A 20186-nucleotide genomic window follows, 5' to 3' on the forward strand; every position below is an offset into this window, starting at 1 on the left:
TGTGACTCTGTCTCCTAGATTCATGGTTTATTATCTAGACTTTGACCTTACTTCCAAATACATGTTGGCCAGTTTCTCAGTGCTGAAAGGGGCCAGGTAAAGTAGGGGAAATTTTCACTCCTATTAAAGATTATCAGAAAGGTAGCATTGAATACCTTTCTTTAGTTCACTATTTTTGTTATGAAATTTTTCCTGCTGCCTATAAATCCCTCTTGCTCCAACAGAAGGCTGCCTTTCTCCTACTGGGCCCTGGGGGAAGATGGAGAACAAGACTAGCTTCAGGTGATACCTGGAATGTTTTCAGCTTTCCCTTGTCAGATAAGAGCACTCAGTCTCCTCATCACCCTGGCCTCTCTGACTTGCTATGTTTTGGGGTCTGCATTCTGGCATCCTTTCTCCCTCAGCCACGGGGTAAGGTAGAGGCAAACTCACCAAAGAAGTGAATGACAAAACCCTGCTGGTAGCCCAGCACTGAAGTCCCAGGGTCTGACTGGAACTGGATGGTGACATCAGCCATGGAGGTAAAGAGCTTGAAGTGGCCTCGGGGCCCGGAGTACTGGCCCAGGACCCGGGCTGTCAGGTCATCCCCATCATAGAAGGTAAGTACATCACCAGGGCCTATGCGCAGCCTGTGGAGGAGGACTATCAGGGAGGGCAGGCCTGGGGGCCCCAGGATGGGCTAGGCAAGAGATCTTTTCTTTGCTTAGGAGCTGGCTTGCTGAGCCCAGTGGGCACTTACACTCGGACATCCAGCATGATGCGCTTGTCCTCCTCCACATGCACGCCCCAGATGCAGTCTTGCCCACGGCTGTAGGGCTCCGGCCAGTTGGGGGAGAGCACCACGCCGGCTGAGTCTGTGATCTCCCCACTGCACACAGCTGGAAGACAGGGGAGGCCCGGGAGGCATGTCCCCTCCGCGTTCCCCCCAGTGCCATGTCCTGGAGCTGCCATCTGCCCACAGGAGTGCCTACCCATTGCTGGGAGTCCCCACCTCTCCCTTGGGGAAAACTTGAATGACACATGTCACTGGGCCCCTGTGGCCCCAGGCTCTGAGGCTGGTTCCCTGGTGCCCACCCTGTTCCCTGCCCTTGGCAGGCCCATCTGCTGGTGTCTACTGACCTCGGCAGGCTGGTTCTGTCTCATTCCACTGAGGGTCATGGGGATCAACACACTCAATGATGATGGAGCCTTGCTCTAGGGTATAGCCAGGGTCGCAGCTGAACTCCACGGTGGTACCCACAGGGTAGGAGGGTGCACTGCTGCTGAAGTTGCCGTATTTGACAAAGGGCTCATAGCAATGGCCCTGCTGGAAGGCTGTAAACCACAGGGCCCAGCCCAGCTCAGCCTTGACTGGGGCAAGCATAGGGGGCAAATGTCCTACTTCCCTCCCCAGGGCTTTTCTCATCCTGACTACAAATGTATGTCCTGGAGCAGGGAGCAGGAACAGTCCAGAGCACCCATCCCTATTATGCTCAGGAAGCTGTCTTGATCACCATTGTATTTACAGCACCTAGTTTTGTGCTTAGTACATAGAAGGCACTCAATAAATGTTTTGAATGAATTAATGAATGCATGCATGCATGAGTGGTTCTAGAAGGTCTCTTGCAGCATTCTCCTTCCCTAAGAATTGGGGCCTTTTTTGCTCTTCAGAAAAGGAATCCTGGACTTGGGTTGGGGTGGGAAGAGAGGGCTTTAGTGCAGGTGATCAAGGGTTGAGTTGGAAGGAGTGATGATGGAATGGAGGGGGAGGGTGTGAGAGAAGAGACCTTAGGCCCAAGTCCCCCATTAGCCCCTCCCCCCAGGTTTGGCCCCGCCAGGCTCACCCTCATAGCGCAGGGCCATGCCTGCAGCTGCCCCGCTGCTGTCAGTGCTGAGCTCCACAAAGAAGTGTCGGCCAGAGCTGAGCAGGCCCTCAATGGGCAGGTACTCCACCTCATAGGAATCATACACAGGCGGGGCCTCCACGTTGTCCCCATTTCTGATGATGAGCCTGGGTCAGTAGAGTGGCAGTTGCATGGCTGGTTACTGACCCAGGTGAGGTGTGGCCCCATGCTTGTATACTGTCCCTCCAGCAGGGTCTTACCAAGCCAGGCACTCCCATCCCACCAGGGCATCCTCTCACCTGTCGTCATCCTCTGCCAGGGAAACCTTCTCAAAGTGCAAGTGCAGTCGCTGGCTCTCCGGAGCCTCAAGCAGCCAGTGGCAGGTGAGGTTGTTGCTGTAGTTCCCCGGGAAGCCAGGAGAGACAATGCGGCCAGTGGTGACATTGCGGATCACCCCACCGCAGGCAGCTGGGAGAAAGGGGCAGAGCTGTGGGCTAGGAGCCTAACAAGCCTTCCTTACTTTCCTAGCTTTGTCCTATGCGTGGGGCATCAGGGATCTTTGCCTTCATGGTGCTGAAGGTCAATCCTTTGCCCCTGTGACCTTGCAGCTCCAGGCAACCTGGGCTCCAGAATCTGCCTCCTAACCTTTCACAACTCTGGGAAAACTCCCTTGACAGTAGTAGAGCTGCCATGGCCTACCTTTGTGGCCCTGGATGAGTCTCTTTCCCTCTCTGTTCACTCCTCTGAGAGGCCTTCCCTAACTGCTCCCAGGTGGACTTTATTAAAGCCTTCTATTCAGGACTCCAACCTTCTTGGGTGTATCTGCTACTTCTACCTCCTGCCACTTCCTAAAATCGGTTATTGTTTGGATATGTCCCTTAACTAGGATCCCCTGGGGCAGGGGCCAGTCTTTTCAGGCCAGGCACAGAATTGGTATTCAGTATTTGTTGAATACAAAGAGCGTAGGACTAGATCAGGGATGTGCATGTCATTCACCTTCAAATCTTTTGCCCGGAGCAGACATTGACTAGTCAGGTAATGGCCTTGAACACTTTCTGAAATAGCATTACTACCACTGCCATTTCTGGGCTGACTCATTAGGGCCTTTCCAGCACTGACTCCTCTGGCCTGGGATTGTCCTCTTTTGCAAGGAGAGGCTGAGCAGCTCACTTGTCCCCATCACTGAGAACTGCTGAGTTGGCCACAGACTCCCAGCAGTCAAGTGGGACCAGTGAAGTGATCTCAAGCAAGAGGAGTATGGCTGGTTCCAGGCAGCACTTTCCTCTCCCGGACATACAGCCTCGGATCCTGCTAGCTCTCAGGGACCCACCCAGCTGCCAAGACACAGTGCCTTTGTCTCCAAATATTCAAGATAGCAGAATATTCTAACCTAATAAACCTGCAGAGAGCGCGGGCCTACCTTTTTGCTTGGTCTCAGAATGGAATGCCCTTCAAATCTGATCATGCCCTGTCCTACACTTAAATTCCTCATGGTTCCCTGGGACCCTCCAGGTACAGTCTAAGCTAAAAGGGCATTCCAGCCCTTTATGAACCTGACTCTCAACTTGGCCTAACCTCTCCCCATAACCCGTCTTATTTAGGCACACCTCACTGTGTGCTCACTGTAGCATGCTGCTTCAGGCCTCCACACCTGCATATGCTGTTCCAGGAATCCACTCCACTTTCCTGGGCCAGCATTCTTGTAATCCTTCATGTCACCTCCTTGACTTCTTCCTCATTTTGGAGCAGCTCTCCCTCTTGTGGATCCCCACTGCACCCTGATTTTGTCCCATCACAGCACTGTCCGCCTGAACGTGCTGAGCTGCTTGCTGGTCTTCTCACTAGATAGAGAGCTCCCTGAGGGCGCAGGCCTTGCCTGGCTCATTCACCTCTGCTTGTGCCTGGCACTCAGGAAGAGTGTATAGAATGAAATAAGTTTCAAAAGCCCAAGCTAAAAAAAAAGAAGAAGAAAGAAAAGAAGCCCAAGCTGCCTTTCCTACTGCAAACTAAACATTCCATTCTTTTTTCTGCCAGCAAGCCACTGGCAACAATCCAGACTCCCCATCACCCATGACCAGAACTTGGGAGTCTCCTTCCACTTTCCCCCTTTCTCTCATCAGTGTCTCTGGAACCTCTTCCCTCCTCTTTATTCCCAAAGTCACTAAGTTCAAACGCTCTTTCCTGGCTGGCCTCCCAGTTTTCAGACACCACCTGACTGGCTTTCCTGAGGAATAAGTTCTGAGCTTCTCCTCCTCTCCAAAACTTCAGCAGCTCCCCATCCCAGTATTTTGGCTGATATTCAAGGCCCTCCCACTGTCCCCTTCTCAAGTCTCAGGCCTCAGGCAAACCTGGCTGTCTTCTGCCCCTACATACTCCCTTACCTCCCCTCTGTGTCACTGCCCATGGTGTTCCTTCCACTGAAATGTCAAACCTTCAGTGCCACCTCCTCCAGGAAGCCTTGTAAATGCCCAACTAAGAATGATTGCTTTCTCTCCTCCCAGGTCACTTTATGTCCCTTCATTGGTACTTTTTACTTCCTTCTGTGAAAGTTGGTGACTCAAGTGCTTTCTTCTTCCTCCATTTCCTGGAAGGGTGGGCTGTTTGAGGGCACACTCCCTGTTTAATTCAGCTCTGTACACCTGTAGTGCCTCCATATAGTAGGTGCTCACTAAGTGTGAGTTGAATGAATGCTACTGAGGTGTGTAGCCATTTTCTGGCTTTCTTAAGGAGAGCCTATGAAGGTACTGTATAGCAACAGAGAGCAGAGATTCGCCCCCCACCTTACTCCCTTCTCCAGCACTGAGTCTCTTGGGGCCACTCACCAATGCAGGTAGGCTCCTGGGAATCCCAAAAGGGCTGGGTGGCATTGAGACAGGTAAGGAGCCTGGCGCCTTTCAGCTGGTAGCCAGTGGCACAGTGGAAGCGGGCGCTGCCTCCTGGGTGGAGGCTAGTGACAGTCACAGCTCCATAAACTGGACGTCGGGGGAAGTGGCAGCTCAGGAGATAGGCTGCAGAGACAGAATGGGTGACATTGTATGTGTGTGTTTGTGTTGAAGAGGTTGTTGAGTCATAGCCAGAGCAAAAGGGATCTAGTGTCACTTGGTGCCAGGGGAGGCATCAAGAGTTCCAGAAAAGAGACTGATCCCTTCCCCCAAAGGTACCTGTGATATTTCCGGCAGCCTGGGCTCCATAGCCTGGGTTGTGGCCCAAGGTTTCTAACACTTTAGGCAGGTTACTTACCTTTCTGTGTCCCAGTTTCCCCATTTGTTAAATGAGGTTTAAAATGCCAGCCCACCTACAGGGTTATTGTGAGAATAAATGGGATAGTGTTTTATTCAGCTTGGTATCCCTGAAATCCAGCTGATAGCACCTCTTCAAAAAATGTTATTGAAAGACTTGTAGGTGTGAAAGCACTTGAAATAGTGAAAAGCCTATACTGATGTAAAGTATGTTATTTTTCCCATGAGGGACAAATACGAAGTGCAGCAGGAAAGATTGAAGCCAGACAGTAAAAGCTTTCCCAGTGTTCATTGAGAAATGTTAAAAGCTTGATGGCAAGGGCAGTGGACTTTTTAAAAAACAGGATAGGCAAGGGTGGGGAGGCAAGGCGTGCCCTCAAGGAAGTTGGGGGAGGGACAAGTTGCACTGGGAAATTTGGTAGCTTTTGGAGTTGTCGTACCAAATACAACCCAATGGTGGCAGCAAATCCTACAAAACACTCTAGCCAAACCCAACTTGGGGCCTAGATGGGGTGGTTGCTGAAAAGGGGGGTCAGGGCTTGGGTCTGAGAGGTGGGGAAGAAGACCTGGAGGGGTCATGGAGAGAGGCTGAGAGAAGGCTTAGGCTGCAGAGTCTGAAGACCCTTAGGGGTGGTGGGAGGGATGGGGACTGTCTAGATCAGTCCTGCGTCTTGCGGGAGGGGGGTGACCCTTACTGTTGGCACCAGGTGGATGGAAAGAGAGGTTCAGGCAGGGACTCTGCTAGCCTCTGTGGGCCTTTGTGTGAATAGAAAAAGGAGCTGCCTCTGGGCAGACCAGGGTCCAGAATCAAGTTTTGTGATTTTTTTTTCCCACCTGTTCTGATCTTAATCATTAGGTCTGTGAAAGGGGGAGGATGATACCTACTCTTCCCTCTCTCACAGGCTTCTTAAGAGAATGGCCAGTGACCAGTGACTGGTTACTTGTAATTGGCAGGCAGTACAGGGCAGGGTGTAGGGTGTGGACTCTGGGGTCAGATGGCCTGGGTTCAGACACAGGCTCCCCACTGCTGTGCCCCCATGGGCAAGTTACCTAATTTGTGCCTGTTTCCTTGTTTACCCGTCTATTTAGAGTACTGCATACAATGTTGTTAAGTGAGAGGTTAAGTGAGAGGACAGATGTGCAGTGCCTGGCACAGAACAAATACTGAACACACCAGCCTGCTGTTGTGTGTAATCTTGATTCATAAAAACACCTCACATTGGAATGCACCTTCCAGCTTCTAAAATGCCTTCATACTCTCCTTACTTGATGTCTACAATATGCTTTGGAGGAAGGCAGGCATGGTCGGAGTTATTAATTCATTTTCAGATGAGGAAAACGAAGGTTTAGAGAGACTGAGGGACTTGTCCTGATCATATGGCACTGGAAGCTCCTGGCTCTAGCTCCCACTTGCTTTGCATCTCCCCTGTCCCGCCCGCTTCTTCAGGTAAAGTAGGGACCTGGACTGAGGAGACGGAGAAAACCTGAAAGCAGTAGACAAGACGGACCAAGGTGGTTGTTCAGGGCGGCCACGCACGGTGATCTGGGAAGAAACCCTAGGCCAGGATGGAATGGGGAAAGGGGAAAGGGTAAAAGGGTAAAAGGGTAAAGGGTGTGGGGCACTTTACCCAGAGTGGAGAGTGTGATACCCAGGGAGTTCTAGGCCAGGAGCCAGATGTCATGCTCATCACTTGTACTTACATCTTCTCTGTGAGTTCTCATAACTCTGGGAAGGGAGGTTCTCCCGTTTCACAGATTAGGAAACTGGGCTGGGGTGAGGTGCAGATGACAAAGCCCCCAGATTCCATAGTGGGTAAAGTGCCACTTAGCAGGACAAGCTTCCTCCTGTTGCCATGACAACCATTCCCGGAGTGCCTGCACCACGGCAATCTGTTGAGCTATTTTCTCCCTGGTGTCTGTTTCTGGAGCCAAGTCTGGTGCCAGGAATGCTCAGGAGGGAGGAGGGGGTTGCCTGGCAGGGCCCTCTACCTCTTCACCCTGCCTGAGGCTGTGGGAGGGGAGTTGGAACTCATTCTGCAGATGAGGCCCTTGTGGGGCCCCATCCTTGTGATCTCCAACATTATGTTGGACAAGTCTGGCAGGGATGTTGGTACTGGGTCCCTTACCTCCTCTTCTGGCACCCTCTTTCTCCAGCCCAGGGAGACACGCTTGTGAGCACATGGTCTTCCTGTTCCCATCTCTGGGATCAGGGCTAATTACAGCCTATAATTAGGGGAATTACACTCATTAGGGAAAGAGCTGATCATTGACAAAAACTGGGCTGAGGAGGGAGGGCTTCTGGGAGCTGAGAAGGAGGCAGAACTGGGCTAGGCCTCCTAACCCCTCCTTGGGGTCTGCTCCATGTGTCAGAGCCTCCAACTTGCTGCCTTTCAGCCACCTTTGTCTGGCCAACAGAGAGGAAGTCTGGGGTTTTGTGCAAAGGAATTTGCAGCAAGAGAGAAGGTTACCATAGCGTGAAATTATGCCTGCTGCTTAGGAGGATTGATGAGCCATTAGGGAGGCTGACTGGGCGTCTTAGATGCTCACCCTTTCCTCAGCTGGCCTCTTGCCTCTGCCAAGCCCCTGGCCAGCCCCACCACCAGACTCCCTGCTACCACATCAGACTATCCCCTCCAGTTTGGGTGATTAGGTCAGGAAAGGGTGAATGCTCCTCAGGTGTGTTCCAAGCATCTGCATCTTTGGAGGAGTGCCTGCCCTCCTCCCTAGGCTGTGGCCCCCCACAGGGCTGCGGAAGTGGTCCATGACTATTCAAGGCAATCCTGTAACTGTTCACACCAATTATTTCCGCATTAGCTCTCCCCAATCTGAACCGGTTACCCTGTTGCAGCAGTGCAAGGAATCAAGAAGACTGTCCTGGGAAGGGGGAACCAGGAAGGATGCTGATGGGAAAGGGACACAGTCCCAAACCCCTCCTCCCTTCCCCATCAGGCCAGTTATTTAATACTATTTTCTGGTTCCTTCACGGAGCATGTGCATGTGCTAAGTGCTGGACATGCACCATTTTGTTTAATCCTTATCATGATTTTGTGGAGTAAGTGTTTTGGCCTCATCTTACAGCAGAGGAAAAGGAGGGTCAGAGAGGTCAAATGGCCCAGCCAGTGTGGTTCAGTGAATTGAGCATTAGTCCCATGGAACAGAGGTCCCTGTTCGATTCCTGGTCAGGGCACATGCCCAGGCTGTGGGCTTGATCTCCGGTAGGGGGTGTGCAGGAGGCAGCCGATCAATGTATCTCTCTCACATCGATGTTTCTATCTCTCTCTCTCTAAAAAATCAATAAAAACAAAGTAAAAATAAAAAGAGGTCAAATGACCTGTCCAGGGTCAACAGCCAGTGGGGAGGAGATTCAAACACAGATCTGCCCATCTTCTGAGTCTATTGTTTTACCTTTACATAATGTCACTTCCCTATTTCCAGAGGTGCTCTGAGTTGACTGGGGCACGGGCCAGGTCTAGGGTGGGTATGCAATTTAGGAAGGCTAGGCTGGTAACTAGCCACCTCCATGTGGTCATTGTCAAGACCCTTGACAATTTGGGAAGAGGGCTTATAACATTATTGCCTGTTTAAGTATCTGCTTCCCCCGAGATTTTAAACTCCTTGAGGGCAAGGACTTGGCTGGTTCATCTTGATATAGCCAGTGTCCAGCACAGGCATGGCAAAGAGCATATGCCTAGGAAAATTATACTGAATGGATGAATGAATGAACGAATGAATGAATGAGTGGCAATAAGGCACACTGGGGGTTACCCGATCCTGTGTCAGTTTCCCTTCAAGACCAGTTCTCTGCAGGGTGGTAGGTGGAGGAGGGAAGGTTCTGGAGGTGTCAGTTGTGCAATACTCACCTCCAGTTGTATACAGATTCACCAGGCACCTGTGCTGTACGTTACTAGCCTCTCCCTGTCACCTTCCCTCCATGCTGTAATAACACCAGAGACCCCAGGAAGGCAGCCAGTCTGGGCTGGTTCTTCCTTGGCTGCCCGGGCCTACCTTGGTAGTGAAAATGGAAAGTGCCAGGCCCTGCAGGTGGTGGGAGGCTCTGGAACCTCAAGGCTGCTTGGTGGGTGGGGCTTCGGATCACTTGGCCCCTCAGCAGGAAAGACTGGTTGGCTAGGGGCAGTGGGTCAGGTCCCCCCAAGCCCTCCACAGTCACCATCTCCCCTTCCCGAAGGCTGATGTTCTGGACCTGCCGGTGGAATAGACAGAACAAAGAAGAGCAGTCAGGCTTTTTCCTGCTGACTGAAACCTGCTGTCCTTAGGTTCATGCAGGCCCTGGACCTGGCCAGTTCTCAGTGTCCCTTGGGCCCTGAGCTAGGCACTTCACTGTAGGAGGAACTCATTTTACCTTCCCAGTAACCCTGTGAGATGGGACCTGTTTTCAGAGATAGTAAGTAAATTATCCAGGGTCACGCAAAGATTATTAGCAGATTTAAGATTTGTAAGCACGTTTGTCTCAAAGCTTTTCCACTATACCAGCTGCTTCCTGTCCCTCACTTCTCTGAGCTCAGTTTTCTCATCTATAAAGTAGGGATGGAGTAGATGTATTGAACTAGATGGTGTCTGGAGGCCCGGACAGCATTGTGAGGTCTTTTTACAATTTTTAAAAAATTGATTTGAGAGAGAATCACTGACTTGTTGTTTCACTCATTTATGCATTCATTGGTTGATTCTTGTATGTGTCGAGACTGGGATTGGAACCTGCAATTTTGGCATATTGGTATGATGTTCTAACCAATTGAATTGCCTGGCTAGGGCAGCACTGTAAGGTCTTAAGCATCAGATCCATGTGCTCAGCTTCCCCTAGACATCCCATGTTAGATGCCTCATGGGCACCCCACACCCAGTCTACCTTAGACTGAGCCACCCTCTTCTTCCAACCAGTAGCTCTCTTGGCTCTCCATGTCAGGGGATGACTTTACCATCCGCCTGCATGCTCAAGTCAGAAAGTGGCATCTTTCCTTCTCCCTCATACTCCACATCCAGTCAGTCATTCAGTCCTGTCAATTGGACCCCAAATCTATTCACTGCTCTTCATCCCCACGCCACTTCCCTAGCACCTCGCTATTGTTGCTCACCTAGATCACTGTAGCAGCCTCCTGGCTGGACTCCCTGTCTTCAGGGCTTCACCCATTCCTCCCTCCACATCAGTGTTCTCTGAACTATACCCAGTTCATAGCCCCATCCTGTTGTTGACCATTGTGCATCTTTGTTTAAATCATCCTGTGGCTCTCCATTGAGCCCACAAAGCCCATAGTATCTGGTTCAAACTTCTTGCTGTTGCCCTCAAGGCCCTGCTCAACTTGGCCCCTGCTGACTGCTCAGCCTGCCTTTATACCATGAGCCTCCTCATGCTGCCACCATTCTGTTCTCTCTTCTATTCTCAGCAAACTCTTTTTCCAGTCCTTCCCTCATGCTATCACAGGTCCCTCTGCCACCACCCCAATCCTCAGGTCCTTAATCCCTAGAGCATCCTTCTAGGCTCCATGCCTCCATTTAGTAAAAAAGCATCGAATAGTAACAGACTCTACCCAGAGGGAAAGTAGCAGTGTGGCCTGGTACAAGGAGCACTGGATTGGGAGCCTAAAAATCTGGGACCTCATCCTGACCAGATAGTCTTGGGCAAGTATGCTGACTATATGAGCTTCAGTTTCCTCGTCTTATTAAATGGCCTTTGCTACTCAAGATATGGTCCAGCAGCATCAGCATTACCTGGGAGCATGTAAGAAATGCAGAATCTCGCTTCAGATCTACTAAACCATATTCTGCACTTTAACAAGATCCCCCAGTGATTGAGAAGCACGGATCTCTAGGCTCCCTACCATGTTGCTCTGAGGCAGGGCCTTCAAGGGTTAACTGCCTGGGCTACTTAAGTGGCATCCAGTGAGTCATCAAATCCCTCCCAATTGTGCCTTCCAAATATTCCATTTGGTTCCTCTTCTCTATCCCTTTGTAGCTGTCTTGGCTCAGATCTCCCCTGCCTATTGTTTCTCACCTGGAGAAAGGCCTTCATGCCTCCCATTCCCAACTCACCTCCCAGGTCCCGGCTGTCTCAGATCAGATCACGTCTCTCTCCCACCCAAACCCCGTTGGTGACTTCAGATTGCCCAGAGGACAAGGGCCAAACTTCCCACCTTGCAGTTGGCCCCAGTGGCTTTGCCAGCCTTATGTACCTGCACTGCAGCCACAAGCTTTGCCTCACTTCCACCCTCTGAGCATTTGCTTATTTAGGACCATGCACAGGGAATGCCTTCCCTTGTTCCTCTGCTGGTGAAGCTGGTCATTCTTTCAGATCTCAGGGCCATCATCCTCTGCCTGCCAAGACAGGCCAGTCAGTTCCGTTGCTTCGGGCTCTCCCCACCTGTCCTCGACCCATCTCTATTAAAGCCCAGGATGGCAGTCTCAATAAAAATGCGTGGAGAGAGGGAATGTGTGGGCTGCTGGAGATGCAGTCCTCACCAGATTCCTGTGAGCTGAGAAACCAGAGAAGGCTGAACAAACCATGTCCAAGGAGCCCTTACTAGGCTCTGGGCCCCTCAGACTGTGGGTGCTGAGAACAGATGGGCCCTGAGGACTCCCCTGAGAAAAGACCTGGTGGGTATTTGGGGCTGAAGAGAAAACTCAAGGGAGGGTGCTGGGGCAGATGTGCCTCCTCCATGGCACATTTGGATGGAGGCGGCCTGACCATCTGCTGGCGCACGACATTCCTCAGGGAATTCCTGTGGCAGGCGGAGGCTGGATGAGGCCCCTTCAAACTTAGAGATTTTGTGATTCTAGAGTTGGGCAAACAAGACTCATACACGTGGAATCTGTAATTATCAAGAGATGCCAGGCAGCATATAATTCTGCCTTAAGTGGCACTGAATGCGTGCAGCAGGAATCCTCTAGGGGGAAGTGGAGGGGTTGCAAGGCAGAGGGAAAGCGCACAGAGCAGGTGGATCTGAGAGCGCCTTAAGGGGGCCCGACGGGAAGGGGGAGGAGGAAGGGAGGACATCTCTACTGGGAAATTACTAAGGAAGGAAAGGCAGAGAAGTAGAAATGAATTAGCATTTTCCCTAGTTCCCACATACACCCTGTTGACCTCTAGCTTTACGCTCCTGACCCTGCTGCTTTGCTAACAGCAGCAGCATTGCAACAACAGTTACCATTTACATAGCACCCATAACATGTTAAGCCTTGTACTATTTAAGGATATTATTTCATCCTCACCACAACTGTATAAGGTAGGTGGTAAAATCTCGTAAGTAAACAGAGAGGCTAAAGAGCTTGTAAAAGTTCACACACAGGTGTTAAGTACCGGAGTCTTGCTTTGCTGGAGGCAGAGGCAGCTCTTTTCCTCCCAACCTCGTGGGGCTGTCACCTGCAGATAGACTTCCAGACATCTTTATTCCCAGGCCCCAGGCCTGCAAGGTGTAGCAGGGAGCTGGATCTTGGCCTGACTTGGTTTTTTTCCAAGATGTTGAGATTTATGTTCCTACCAGCCATCCTTTCTTTCAGAAGCCTGTCAAGCTGGGAAAACTGGGAGCTGAGGCTTCTGGCTCCCTCTGATCTGGGGAAGGCAATACCCACTTAAGCTAGCCTGGCTCCTAGCTCAGCCTGGTGGTAAGGGTTGTGATGAGTACATGGAATTGAGTGGGCCCAGGTTGCCTGGGGATCACATCCAGAAGGTGCCCTCTTCTTGGCCAGAGACTGTCGGGTCCCTTAGGTTTCAGACACCCACTTGCAGGCCTGCTGCGGTAGCTGGAATGTAATTTGTTGCTTGTTTGAGGGCCAGGCCTGATGGGCCAGACAGAGCTGGGTGCTAGACAAGGCTGGTGATGAAGTCTTGATGTAATTTGCAGGCAACTGAAGAACTTGGGAGACAGATTGAAATGTCAGTTCTGCTCATGAGGGCTGTCTTCCCACACTCCTAGCCAGTGACAAGAGGGGAACTGGGGGCCAGGCAAGGGAAGACAGATGCAGAGGGAGATGAGGAAAATTCCCATAGGACTTGGGACTGTCTAACACTGACCATAGGGTCAATTCAAGGAAGGAAATATAGCCACTTTGAGGGAACTGACTCTTTTCCGAGTGGGATATAGGAAAGATTTAGGTTGCCCTCTGCCATCCTCCAGACCATCAGCCTGACTGCCCTGTCTGTCCCCATGGAAACTGCCACTCGGGTCTCTGGAACATGCCCTAGTGGTGTGACTCATAGGCGGGATGGTGCCACAGCCTTTGCACACAATTGCCTAGTATAACCCCATGTAGGCGGATGAGCTCAAGGATGACTTGTGTGTGAGTCTCACTCCTAGCACCTAAGCTGACCACAATCCCTGCTCCATTACACTCCTGGTCACCAACACACACACATGTGTCACAGGACCACTTGCATGCACACAGCTTCCTCAAACACATGTCCTGGCATGAGTGTGTCCTCACACATGTGGGCTCCCTCATATTCACATGCTCTTTCATGCCAATAGTGGTATAATCACTATTTTTCCCATGAAACCCTTTATAGTGTTCAAAGCTCTTTCACACACATTATCCTTTCAGATTTCACAAAATCTCAGTAAGGGAAGCAGGACAGGCTGTGTTTACTTCACCTCTATAGAAAAGGGAAATTTATAATCAGGGAAGTTGAGAGCTCGTCTTTGGGTCATACAGTAATTCCAAGACAAAGCCAGGACTCCAGGCCAGTACTCCTGGTCCCTGGTCCAGGGCTTTGTCTTCAAGCACAGCATCCCAGGGCCCTCCCCCAAACTGGGAGGATTCCAGCTGGATGTCCTACAGGAGCAGGCAAGGCAAGGCTGAGAAAAGGGGTTGGAGATGAAGCCCCCCAACTGTCCCCACCTGATTTCCCTCTTTGGATTTGCCACACCCAGGCCTATCTCCTGGGCCAGGGGAAGGACAGAGGCTCTTGAGTCCCGGGATCAAATCCATCACTGACAAGTTGAAAGGTCCTTGGGCAAGTCACATGACTTCTCTGAACCCGTTTCATCTGTGAAATAACATAATCCTACCCACTTTGTGGGGCTGTGAGGATGAAGTTAGATCCTGCCTGCAAGGGGCTCGGCACAGAGTGGCTACAGCATTAATAGTCCTCTTTCCCTTTCTTGAGGCGACCTGGGTCCTACTCTGGTAAAAATGTGGCATTTGCCATGATGATAGCTGGCTGTGGACCCACCCCACCCTCAGATGTGCCAGGGCTCTGCCTGGGAAGTACTGTGCCTGGGAGCCACCCTTTCGCTGGCCCAGGTTCTGAAGGAACCAGGAAACAGGGTCAAGGGCCTGAGGTGCCACCACCCAGTTTGGCCCATGAGGGGGCTTTCTGAATCAAGAAAAGTTGACTGGCTGGGAGGGGCCTTCTACATCATCTGTTTCAATCTCCTTTTACAGAGAGGGAAACTGAGGCCCAATGAAGGCCAGGGACTACGCCCAGTCACCAAGAGATGGGTTGCAGAGCCAGGATTGGAACTTCAGTCTCATGTGACAGCCTCTGGGCTTCTGTCTGAACTGATGCTCTCTCACAAACCTTATGGGGTAAGGAGAGGGGCCTAAATTCAATGAGCGAGAGCTGCCTGTACCCCTGTGAGCCCCCTCAGATGGACCCGCCAGGGGCCAGAAAGGAGGTTGCCAGAAATCTCATCTCACTGACCTACCACCATACTCCTGGTCCACATTGGGACTGGTCTTGTTCTGGCCTAGAAGGGCAGGGTGCTTTGGCTATTAAACTGGCAGCTGGCCTGGCATGGGAGAAGTGTGTTCCAATGGGGCCACCTGGGATACTAGAGCAGGGACGGTGGGCAGCTGTGCCCAGGCTCCAGATGGTATAGGGAGCAGCCAAGCCAAGATGGAGGCTGGCAGTGGGAAGGCTCTTAGAATGCCAAGCAGTCAGAGGCATGTGCCAGGCCCAGAATGGCGTGTAGCCCTCAGGGGAGACTGGCTGCTTGGAGAGGGGATGGGATCTATATGGTCTTGTGCCCACCCACAATAAAAGGGCTTCTCCGGATCTCTCAAGAAAGAGCCTAGCCCAGTGCCTGAACCCCGACTGAAGCTGGCAAGACTTCTCTGGCCTGGCCTCCTGGCTGTAGGTGGCTCAGACCCTTGGCCTCAGCAAGCACAAATGGCTGCATTAAGCTGAAGGGAGGTGGGAGGGCAGGGGCTAAAGCAGGCTATGAGGAGCTGCAGTCCAGGTCCAAAGCTGGACCGTTAAGGATTCTGGAGCCCCTGAAGCTGTTCCTCATGAAAAGGAAATTGAAAGGGTCCCAGGGTCCCAGATTTTAACTAAGGCTGCAGTGACACGGCAGGGGCTCAGCATGGTGTCAGGATGACTTACAGGGGTGTGATTTGTGGGTCCTTAGGATGCTCCTCTTCTCCCATGGTTCCTCACATCCCTCTTGCCTAGATCACATCCCTTCTGCTTAACCTAAGCCATCCATATGAGTTCTTGGAGGGCCAGGCAGGGGCTTACCCACAGTGGGCAGAAGCCAAGCCTGAAGGAGCAATAGGCTGCCTTCTAGGCCTTCCAGCTGACTCCAGTGCCCAGCATGGCCTGGCCCAACTGCCAGCCCTGGCTGGGCAGGATGGCACTGGGCCTAGCCTCCGGCAGGAGTGTAACCCAGAAGCCCTTAAGCCTACTTCCTGCTCCTATGCAATAAAGTCACCTGTGCAAAGCTGCTCAGCAGCCTTCAAGGGCCAGTCTACCATACCTGCTGCCTTCCAACCCAGGCTTGGCTGCTGGCCTCTCTCCTTCAGTTCTCAGACCAGGTATTATCACCTCCAGAAAGCCTTCTCTGACCCCCAGGACTGGCAAAGTATGTCCCATCCTGGAATTCCCATGATCCCCAGTGCTGCCCACACCCATCCTCAACAGCACTGAGCATTCTGTGGTCATTGTTTATGACTTCTGTCTCTTCCACTGTGAAAAGCTGTGTTCCCAGCACCTAGCACAGAGCCTGGCACATAGTAATCGCTCAAGTTATATTTGCAGAACAAATTCATTCATAAAAAAACATTAGTTAATGATCAACTGGATGACCTTAGGCAATTCCATTTTTTTGCTGGTCTCGGTTTTTCCAACTAGCTATCTGGTACTGGTCTGCAGTGTCAGGAATTCTTCACGTCCCTAAGTGGCCTGTGCAGCCAAGAGGCCTAGTTAGAAGTAGAGGTTGCCCGAACTGGCCCTGAAAGAACCTTAAATCCTGCTTCAGCCTGGCTGATTCTGTCCCTTCCCTTCCCGACCCTCCCTGCTTTGGCCTCAGACTCTGTCTCTGGCCATCAAGGCCCACAAAGTCTCCAAAGACTCTGCCCCATGGTGGCAAGGCAGAGGGTGGGGCCAGCATTTGCCTGCCACATTTCTTCACACCATCCAGGGCTGTGGAAGGTCTTCCTCTCAAGGTTGCCTGGTAACGGCTTTTGCATTCTGATGAAAAAAATGTGGCGGCAGCGCACAACAGACACAGGGCTTACATGAGGGGGTGGGCATCTAGAGGGTTGCTTGTGCCTGGGCCAGGGCTGAGGCAGGCAGAGCCAACATCTTGCCCATTGGAGGAGAGCATCAGGACTGAGCTCAGCCTGGCCCAGTGGGCCTCAGTGAGGATGGTAGGCTTGGGGGGCAGGTGGAGCCAGCCTAGGCCTGCAGGGGGGCACCCAGCCTGGCATTTGCCCCCTCCTACCCCCTTCCCCACACCTGCAGCTGGTGCCTTCCACCTGGTGAGCCACAGCCGGTGCCACCTCTCATTAGGTGATGATTTTACATTAATTACCTTAATTAAGCGGCACTGAGTGCTAATGGCTTGGGGGGTGATGGCTGTTCCTAATTACCCTCCCAGTCAGCCCAGAGTGAGGGGCACAGGGCTTGGCAGAGCAGGAGCAAACAGTTATAGAAAGAAGAGAAGGGGCCCACCAGTGGTGGGAGGGGGTCCCTTCTCCACAGGGCCTGGCTCAGAGACCTAGACCCAACATCCCCAGGGGGAGGGCTGAGGTGCTACCCCAGGACAGGTGTAGCTGGCTCTAGGCCCAGGTCCAGGGGACTTAGGATGGGTGGGAAGCTGGCTGGGAGTGGGGAGCAGGTAGCACTGTCTCATTCCCTGGACCCCTTCTCGGCCCCCTTGTTCCTCAGTTGCCTTCCTGATTTATCAACTGTGACCTCATTCTTTCCTCCTGCATTCAACCGTCCATTCATTCAGGTAGACCGCGGAGAACCCATTCTGGGCCCCTTACTCCAAGGCACCACTCAAAGCATTCACAGCCTAGCTGGGGAGCTGGACAGCAATTAACAGATTGACAGAAGGCAGAGTAATAAGACCTAGGATGAGGGATGCCCAGGCTTTGGGGGTCAAGAGAGAATTCCCAGAGAAAGTGATGCCAGGGTTGAGTCCTAAGGGTGGGGATAGGAGGATGGCTCTCCCAGGCAGAGGGACCAGCATGTACAATTGGGGCTTGAGGGGACAGTGGGCTCGGCCCATTCAGTTAGCCGCAAGCTGTTTAGTGCAAAGGGGGAGCAGAGAACAAGGGAGGGAGTGGTTCAGGATGGGCCCAGAGAGACTGGCCTTGATTCAGAGGCCCCTGGAGAGGTGTGGAGGTAGGATCGATTTCATCTGAGAAAAATGCCTGCGGTGTAGGTGAAGGAGGGACAGTAAGGACAAGCGTGGGTGGGGTGTCGAGTGAGGCGGTCACTACATCATCCTGGGAGGGGTGGTGGAGGCTGGAGCATGTCGTTGTGGGAATGGAGGGGCCTGGAGGTTGTGGGGAGTGTCTGGTGACAGAACTTAGGTGTGAGTTGATGGGACCAGGGGAAGAGGGAGAGGGAAAGGCCAAGTGGACCTCATGTTGCTCCAGGGACACCATCCACATGGCACTGTGGTGGCTCTACTCCAGGTTTCTGACCAGTTGGGGTCAGTCTCTGAGGACAGGAGTGGGGTGACAAGCAGGTTGAAGGAACAAAAACGAAGAGCTGGGTTCGGTGCAGGTGAAGGATGAGGAGCTTGTGGCACAGCCATGAGGACCTACAGGCTCAAGTTTTGGAATGAAGAGAGAATTTGGGGGTTAAAAGGGATGAGATGGCCCAGAGAGGTGGGGGCAGGAGGTGTAGGTCTGACTCCCTCACCAGCTGGTCACCTCTCTGATGGTGTGGCCATGTCTGTGTCTCCCACTTCTGCATCCCAGGAGCCAGCACAGGGCATGACCCAGAGGAGCTGCGAGGAGTATTTGCTGAAGGAATGAGTGAGTGAATAAATGAGTGAATGACCAAGCAGCCCTGTGTTCTCTCTACTCAGTTACGTAGATTCAGACACTTACCCAGCCCCCTGTCCACTAAGGCAAGACCCCTTCCTCAGGTTCTTCTGAGCCCCTGATCAAACCCCAAGGTGGCACGCTGCCACCCCTCTCAGCCTAGGACATTGCTGAGGGGGAGCAGTAGCCTCTTTGCTCACCAATCCAGAATCCAGCATGTTTAGGGCAATTGCATAGTCTTGGCCTGAGGCCCCCTCCAACTGATACCCCTGAACTACCCCCCCCCCCCCATAGCATGTACCTTTCTGGAAAGATAACACACTAGCCCCAGCTTTGCCCCTGCTGGATCCAGGTCACTCACCTTAATTTCCACACCGTAGCCAGGGTAGACAGAGATGTAGTAGAAACAGTCCAGGCCGACATCGTAGGGTGAACTGAGGGCTGTGGGGGAGTCCAGAGAGCCCTCTGGGCCTGAGAAATTCCAGCTACAAGGGCCTGAGAGGCAGGAGGAGACACAAGACTAAGCCCAGCCCTGGAGAAGTAAGTCCACCTTAGGCTGACCTGTGTGTGTGTGTGCGCGTGCATGCGTGAGTGTGTGCATGTGTGCATGCGTGTGTGGGGGGGTGAAATTCACCTCTTGGAATGTCTATTCCCCTGTTGAAAGAAGGGAGCCACCTTCTCTTGAGCACCTATTGTGCACAATCTTATCTCAGTTCTCACAATGGCTCAATGAGGTAGGTGTTCTTATTGCCATTTTACAAATGAGGCTCAGAGAGATTAAATCAAGTTCCAAGGGTCACCCGGCCAGTGTGGCTCAGCGGTCTGAGTGTCGTCCCATGAACTGAGAGGTCCTGGTTCAATTTCCAGTCAGGGCTCAATCCCCAGTGAGGGTCATGCAGGAGGCAGTAGATTCAATGTCTCTCTCTCTCACATCGATATTTCTATCTCTCTCTCCCTTCCTCTCTCTCAATAAAAATATATTTTTTGAAAAGTTCCAAGGGTCTGGTGTAGTTCCTTCCAATCAGGATTTGAACCCAGGTCTATCTGGTTCCAATCCGCATGCCTCTTGCATTCTGGCTCTTGGTACCAAAGGGCAAGGCAAACTGGCACAGTGGTGGAGAGAGGAATTTAGGGTCCTACAGCTCCCCCATATTCAGATCTGCAAGCCAACAAGTAGCTGACCTGGTGGCTGGACTGTGGTGATAGTTGTGGTAATGATGGTGGTGGTGGTGGTCGTCTCCTCATCATCCCCTGAAGCCGTGGAGGTGGCAACGGTCCCCTCGATCCCAAGCCCTGTGGTCCGGGACATGACCTCTGGAGCCCATGGCCTACCCATGTCTCCAGGACCCTCTTGGGTTGGAGTCCATACTCTGCTAGGGGGTGTAGTACCAGGCCTCTCCCCTGGGCCTATGGTCGGCACTGCCATGCTGGGCCCTGCAGGTAGGGGAGCTGTGATATGAAGCACAGGGGGCTCTGACTCCAGGCTCCAGGGGCCTTCCCTGGACTGGGGCTGAGTGGGCGCTGCAGCTAGAGCTGGAGTAGGGCTGGTGAAGACTGGGCGGCTGTCCTGGTTGGCCAGGCGGGGAAGGGGACTTGGGGTGTATGGCGTAGGTGGATCAGGCTGAAAAGGCAGTGCCGGCCTCAGCTCCTCGCCCGTCTCCAGCCCCTCTTGTAGGAAGTCCTCGAGCAGTGGGTGGTGGTTGAGCAGCTTCAGGGTGGGAGCAGTTGTGACGAAGTGGATGCCTCGTTCTGGCTGCTCAGGTGTGGGGGCCACTGTCAACTCCCCATCCATCTCCTGGATGCCTGGGGCCTGACCTTCCCCCATGGTTGGGGCCTCTGAGGAGAGTCCTGAAATAAGAGTGGATGATCAGAAGTTCTCCCCTTGCCCCATAGA

The 20186-nt window shown here is 52.5% G+C and overlaps 1 protein-coding gene across 3 annotated transcripts in view; it reads right to left on the reverse strand.

Moving 5' to 3' along the window:
• SEZ6 (seizure related 6 homolog) overlaps positions 1 to 20186 on the reverse strand; it is a 44527-nt gene that overhangs the window by 3336 nt on the left and 21005 nt on the right. For all 3 annotated transcript variants that reach the window (XM_036269378.1, XM_036269377.1, XM_036269376.1), the window contains exons 2-10: positions 19475 to 20140; positions 18654 to 18787; positions 9068 to 9263; positions 4646 to 4831; positions 2123 to 2291; positions 1824 to 1990; positions 1120 to 1314; positions 740 to 878; positions 433 to 629 (exon numbers count right to left, since the gene is read on the reverse strand). In XM_036269378.1, the coding sequence (XP_036125271.1) occupies positions 433 to 629; positions 740 to 878; positions 1120 to 1314; positions 1824 to 1990; positions 2123 to 2291; positions 4646 to 4831; positions 9068 to 9263; positions 18654 to 18787; positions 19475 to 20140 (2049 nt within the window). The remainder of the gene's footprint in view (positions 1 to 432; positions 630 to 739; positions 879 to 1119; positions 1315 to 1823; positions 1991 to 2122; positions 2292 to 4645; positions 4832 to 9067; positions 9264 to 18653; positions 18788 to 19474; positions 20141 to 20186) is intronic.

The sequence above is a fragment of the Molossus molossus genome, unplaced genomic scaffold, assembly GCF_014108415.1.
Source record: "Molossus molossus isolate mMolMol1 unplaced genomic scaffold, mMolMol1.p scaffold_m16_p_19, whole genome shotgun sequence".
Taxonomy (NCBI): Eukaryota; Metazoa; Chordata; class Mammalia; order Chiroptera; family Molossidae; genus Molossus; species Molossus molossus.